The following is a 6,303-nucleotide window of genomic DNA, read 5'->3' on the forward strand; positions in this document are numbered from 1 at the left end:
CTATTTCTCCACTGCGTGTAGCTTGTGGTTGCCATGAAAAAGGGTCGTACTCGGGAGTGTGTGACCTGCTCACTGGACAGTGTACCTGCAAACCCAACGTGGTGGGAGAGAAGTGTGACCAGTGTCAGGTATGTAGATTATATAGCATTATTTGTGCTCACGTACCAAAGGGCCAAGAGTTTTTCTGGCTATATGGTCGAGTCACATGGCCAGTCCCTTCTACCCTCCTAGTCTATTTTCCCTGTAATTCCTCCCAACTCTCCACTCCCACACCTCTACATGGAATGAGTATTTGCAATTTGGAAGCAGATACTAAGTTACTAATCCTAACCCAGCCCAGTCCATTGGAACGCTTAGTTATCAGTGGGTGTCCAAGGTCTCCCGCTTATCTCCTTTCCGTGTCCCGCTTCCCACACCCACCTTCCAATAGAGCCCAGCTTGTCGGAAGGCAGTCCAATGTTTTGGATATATTCATTAACAGGGTCAGCTTATCTATCGCCTCCCTGGCAGAGAGAGGGAGGGAAGGAGGGGGACAGAGACATATTTTTTGTAGATTTTTTGGGGGGCAGTAGCTGGGTTTATTTGCTCGAGGTGGGGGAGGGGAGCTCTTTGGCTGGGCAGGGGCTGTTGAAATGCAACCAAAAACACATGGATTTAAAACACCTAGAGATGGTTATCTAGAGAAAACAGTAGAGCAATCTTGGACTTCTCTCTCTCTCTCTCTCTCTCTCTCTCTCTCAATAAGTTTAATTAATTTTGCATTCCAATTGGGGATATAGATATTGATAGATGGGGATGGAAGAGGGTTAGCAGTTTCTCTCTAATCCGAGAATCAGATGCTCTGGCTGTGGTAAATTCTGACCCAAGGCCTGGATGTCTGGTTCCTGGTTCTCCATTGGGTCCAACTTGGACTGAGAGTTGACCGTTTTGACAGAGAGGACTGATATAACAGGAGATAGGAAGTACTTCCTGCCTGTTCATGTTTGGTGACAGTGAGACCCCCTGATTGATAGTGACGATGTCATTGGACATGTAGAAGTGTTGCATCTAACGTCACTTGGCCTCCTGCTACATGCTCTCTATCAAGGAAACAGACTCAGAGTAATGTGCACCTTTTATGTCTGGATATACTTGTATTGATGTTTTACAGCTTAAGAAAGTTTGAATGAAAGATCAAGAGGGTTCTCAGAATTATGCTGCTTAGTTGATGGAATTTACTAAGAATTGGTGTTTTCGTCTGTGTTTTCCAGGTGGGCTTCCACGGTCTTCTCAACGGACAGGGGTGCAGAGAATGTGACTGTATCCAGTCAGGATCTGTGTCCATGGCCTGTGAGGAAGATGGGCAGTGCCAATGCATCCCAGGGGTGGCGGGGGACAAGTGTGACCGCTGTCATCACAGTTACTTTAACTTCCAGGGCAGCGGCTGTACACGTAAGGCCACAAACATTACCCAAACTTTACCAACCAGGGCAGCGGCTGTACACGTAAGGCCACAAACATTACCCAAACTTTACCAACCAGGGCAGCGGCTGTACACGTAATGCCACAAACATTACCCAAACTTTACCAGACATTTACATCTGAGTTTCATTCTGATCTGAACCAACCATAATGCTCTCTCCACCCACCCACCCTCTCTCTCTCTCTCTTTCTCTTTCTCTCTCTCTCTCTTCATCTTCATCTCCATCTCTCTCTCTCTCTCTCTCTCTCTCTCTCTCTCTCTCTATCTCTCTTTCTCTCTCTCTCTTCATCTCCATCTCTCTCTTTCTCTCTCTTCATCTCCATCTCTCTTTCTCTCTCTTTCGCCATCTCTCTCTCTCTCCATCTCCATCTCTCTCTTTCTCTTTCGTTCTCCCTCTCCATCTCTCTCTCTCCATCTCTCTCTCCATCTCTTTCTCTCTCTCTCTACTCCCCCCATCAGAGTGTGAGTGTGCCCACACCCATGGCAACTGTAACGTGACAACAGGCGAGTGTATCTGTCCTCCCCACACCAGAGGAGAGAAGTGTGATCTGTGTGAGGAAGGTCACTGGGGTCACGACACTGTGACAGGCTGTAAGGTAAAACCTACTTCTCCAACTGGAAATGTAGAAGCCTTTATTAGGCCTACATAGCCCTACATAAACCTTTTTAATGCCTACATAGATGCTTCATAAGTTATAACTGTAACAAGCAAATCATATAACATAAAAGGTGTTTATTAAAGCTCATCTTTGTCCCTTTGTTCCTAGTCATGTAACTGCAGTGAGACGGGCAGCTCTGCCACCCAGTGTGGCATCACCAACGGGCAGTGCCAGTGCCGCTCTGATTTCGCTGGGCAGAACTGTGACCGCTGCGCCATGGGCTACAGGGGCTACCCAGAATGCACGGTGTGCAACTGCAACATCAACGGCACCAGAGAGGAGTTCTGTGATGAGGAACTGGGTGTGTGCAGCTGTGAGGCCCCAGGGAACTGTGTGTGCAAGGTACTTCAACTGTTGGTGGAATTAGTTGAGTGAACAAAAAGTATTCGTTCATATGATGGAATATCATATCTGTTATGGCCTATGATAGTGTTGTGTTTTATTGTGTCCGTACTAAGTATATTGTCTCTTTTAATTAATTGGTCTCTGGTTGCCAGGACAATGTGGGCGGAGGTGGCTGTGATGAGTGTAAGAAGGGAACCTTGGGCCTATCTATTTCTAACCCGGCCGGCTGCAGCCCCTGCTTCTGTTTCGGGGTCTCCTCAGACTGTGAGGAGCTGGGTGGGATGGTCCGGGTGCCGGTGAGTACAGTCCACTTATCCAAACCCTCCTCATCCTGGGGTCTGTTCAGTGAGTTGAAACATTCAGAACGCTGACGATAGAAATGTGCTGATTAGACCCACTGGGCACAAATGTCAGTTTAACTTCTAGTTTTGTTGAGTTTTCAACTAACGTGAATTCAACGTGAAATCAACAAAAAAGGTCACCATGTCATTGAATTTAGGTTAAAAGTTGGGTGAAAAATAGGAAATGCCCTTACATTGATGACTTTTTGCAAATCCAATCAGTTTTCCATGTTGATTCAACATCATCAAATAGATTTCTTGAGTTTAAAAAATGCAGAAACAATGTTGATTCAACCAGTTTTTTGCCTAGTGGGGAGCGATCACTCTACACTGCTTGCCATGACAGATGAATATGTCTGTTTGGCAAAATGCATTTTCTACCTGAATGTTTGTAATGTTGCACCTTCTGGATTTTTATTTTCCATTGCAAAACGTTTTAAAACGTGTGCCTGCTACTGAATATTACCCTGGTTTCCTGTTTTAGTCCCGCCCATCTGCTTCCTCTTCAGATGGGTGGCTATGCTAACAGATATTGAGAAACTGTCTGCCATTGTCTGAAGGGGTTGAGCGGACTTCATTCCGCCACGTCTGTATGACATCATGGCACATTTTTTGAAACAAAATACGTCTTATTCTTTCTAGTCGCTGTCTGGGATTGCAATACCTTTGTTTAGTGATACTCTTATATTCTTTATACAACAATACTGTATAATAACTTGGCTTCTATTTGTCTGGTTTATGTCAGAATCATTTTCTCTGTCTTGTTTATAACCTCGTTAGCCAAGAAACAACCGGCATGGCAAATCTAACAATAGATCATGCTTAGAGCCTGGAGTTGTTATAACCTCGTTAGCCAAGAAACAACCTGCATGGCAAATCTAACAATAGATCATGCTTAGAGCCTGGAGTTGTTATAACCTCGTTAGCCAAGAAACAACCTGCATGGCAAATCTAACAATAGATCATGCTTAGAGCCTGGAGTTGTTATAACCTCGTTAGCCAAGAAACAACCTGCATGGCAAATCTAACAATAGATCATGCTTAGAGCCTGGAGTTGTTATAACCTCGTTAGCCAAGAAACAACCTGCATGTCAAATCTAACAATAGATCATGCTTAGAGCCTGGAGTTTTTCCTGAAAATGCGTTATGACCTGGAAGATATAATCTATTTCTGAGTTCAAAGCTATTTAGTCAGGTGTATCCAGACAATGATTTGGCAGGTAGCCTAGTGGTTAGAGCAGGTAGCCTAGTGGTTAGAGCAGGTAGCCTAGTGGTTAGAGCAGGTAGCCTAGTGGTTAGAGCAGGTAGCCTAGTGGTTAGAGCGTTGGTGCCAGTAACTGAAAGGTTGCTAGATTGAATCCCCGAGCTGACAAGGTAAAAATCTGTCATTCTGCCCCTGAACAAGGCAGTTAACCCACTGTTCCTAGGCCGGCATTGTAAATAAGAATGTGTTCTTAACTGACTTGCCTTGTTAAATAAATCAAAATGATAATTCTCCAGCTGTATACTATCTCATCTGTCTGGATGAAGAACAATATCTGTATCCTCATTACTCGCTGAATGCTCCTAATTAGCTTCATTTTAATTGGACACAATAGAGAGGAAATGAAATGCCTAGAAAGATACCCAATAGGATGCCCATCTGTTATGGCGGTGGCCCTTAGTGATGCCACGTACAGTGCCCGCTGCTCGCAGCCCGGCTCAAGGACACACGTTCCCTGTGTAGCATCCCCCCCGGCCCCTCAGACAGAGGAATCTGAAAGACCACAGATGTAGCTAGCCGGGTTATCTATTTCCTGGTCATAATTAGTGATAAGAGATGGCACAGCTGAGCTGGCTGTAAATCAGTGGAGGCTGCTGAGGGGAGGTTGGCTCATAACAATGGATGGAACGGAGCGAATGGAATGGCGTTGAACACATAGAAACCATGTTTGATGTATTTGATACCATTCCATCAACCTCCTGTGCTGTAGACCTCATCTCCTGATGGAGGACAGTAGTGTGTGTGTGTGTGTGTTGTGTGTGTGTGTGTGTGTGTGTGTGTGTGTGTGTGTGTGTGTGTGTGTGGGTCTGCATCCGTGTGTGTCTGCATCTGTGTGTGTGTGTGTGTGGGTGTGTGTGGGTGTGTGTGTGTGTGTGTGTGTGTGTGTGTGTGTGTGTGTGTGTGTGTGTGTGTGTGTGTGTGTGTGTGTGTGTGTGTGTGTGTGTGCGTGTGTGTGTGTGTTTGTCAATGCACATACTCATGTGTTTGTGTGTATCTATCTCTGCATACAGATCACACTGGGTTCTGACCCAGAGCTGCTCCATGTGGTCAGTCAGAGTGACCTCCAGGGCAGTGTAGTGGGGGTCTACTACCAGAACCCAGACATGCTGTTAGACATCAGGGACATAGAGACCCCCAGCCTGGCTGGACCCTACTACTGGAGGCTGCCTAAACACTACCAGGGAAACAAGGTGCACTACACCTCACATCACTGTTACCTCATGAAGTGACTACAGTGCCCTCCACTAATATTGGCACCCTTGGTAAATATAAGCAAAATGGGATGTGAAAAAAATGGCTTTGCTTTTTATCCTCTTGCTCTTTCATTCAAAATATTCACAAAAATCGAACGTTTAATTGAAGTAAAATTATTGAAAAAAATAAATGTGAAATAAATATTTTTCTCCGAAACATGTGTGCCACAATTATTGGCACACCTAGAAATTCTTATGAGTAAAATCTAACTGAAGTATATTCCCATTCATATGTTACATTTTTAAGTTCACCTGAGTGATTAGGAACCCTTAAGTGGTAAGCCATGACTTCCTGTTTCACTGGGGTATAAATATGAGGTGACACACAGACCAAGTTCCCATAATCATCCATCACTATGGGAAATACCAGGGAATACAGTAATGATGTGAGGCAAAAGGTTGTTGAGCCGCACAAATCAGGAAATGGCTATTAGAAAATAGCTCAACGGTTGAAAATGCCCATTTCCACTATCAGGGCAATAATGAAGAAGTTTAAAGCAACTGGAGATGTTAACAATGGGCCTGGAAGAGGCTGTGTGTCTATATTGACCCCCGCACAGTGAGGAGGATATTTTGAGTAGACAAAACATCTCCAAGGATCACTGATGGAGAATTGCAGACGTTAGTTTGGTTTTGGGGTCAGAAAGTCTCCAAAACTATGATTAGACGTCACCTACGTAACCACAAGTTGTTTGGGAGGGTTGCCATAAAAAAGCCTTTTCTGGCATCAAACTACAAACTCAAGCGCCTACAGTTTGCCAAACGTTACTGGAACTTTCAGTGGGACAGGATTCTATGGTCAGATGACACCTAAATAGAGCTTTTTGGAAACAAACACCAGAGGTGGGTTTGGCGTAGACAGAAAAGATAGATATGCAGAAAAGTACCTCATCCTCACTGTGAAGTATCGTGGTGGATCTTTGATGTTGTAGGCCTGTTTTTCTTCCAAAGGCCCTGGACAACTTTTTAGGATACATGT

The 6,303-nt window shown here is 44.7% G+C and overlaps 1 protein-coding gene across 3 annotated transcripts in view; it reads left to right on the forward strand.

Annotated features, from left to right (window-relative positions):
* Positions 1-6,303, forward strand: part of LOC106579654 (laminin subunit alpha-1) — an 85,144-nt gene that overhangs the window by 51,827 nt on the left and 27,014 nt on the right. For all 3 annotated transcript variants that reach the window (XM_014159776.3, XM_082965991.1, XM_082965992.1), the window contains exons 19-24: positions 22-128; positions 1,251-1,431; positions 1,922-2,058; positions 2,230-2,463; positions 2,619-2,762; positions 5,082-5,261. In XM_014159776.3, the coding sequence (XP_014015251.2) occupies positions 22-128; positions 1,251-1,431; positions 1,922-2,058; positions 2,230-2,463; positions 2,619-2,762; positions 5,082-5,261 (983 nt within the window). The remainder of the gene's footprint in view (positions 1-21; positions 129-1,250; positions 1,432-1,921; positions 2,059-2,229; positions 2,464-2,618; positions 2,763-5,081; positions 5,262-6,303) is intronic.

Source organism: Salmo salar, chromosome 19, assembly GCF_965601325.2.
Source record: "Salmo salar chromosome 19, fSalSal1, whole genome shotgun sequence".
Taxonomy (NCBI): Eukaryota; Metazoa; Chordata; class Actinopteri; order Salmoniformes; family Salmonidae; genus Salmo; species Salmo salar.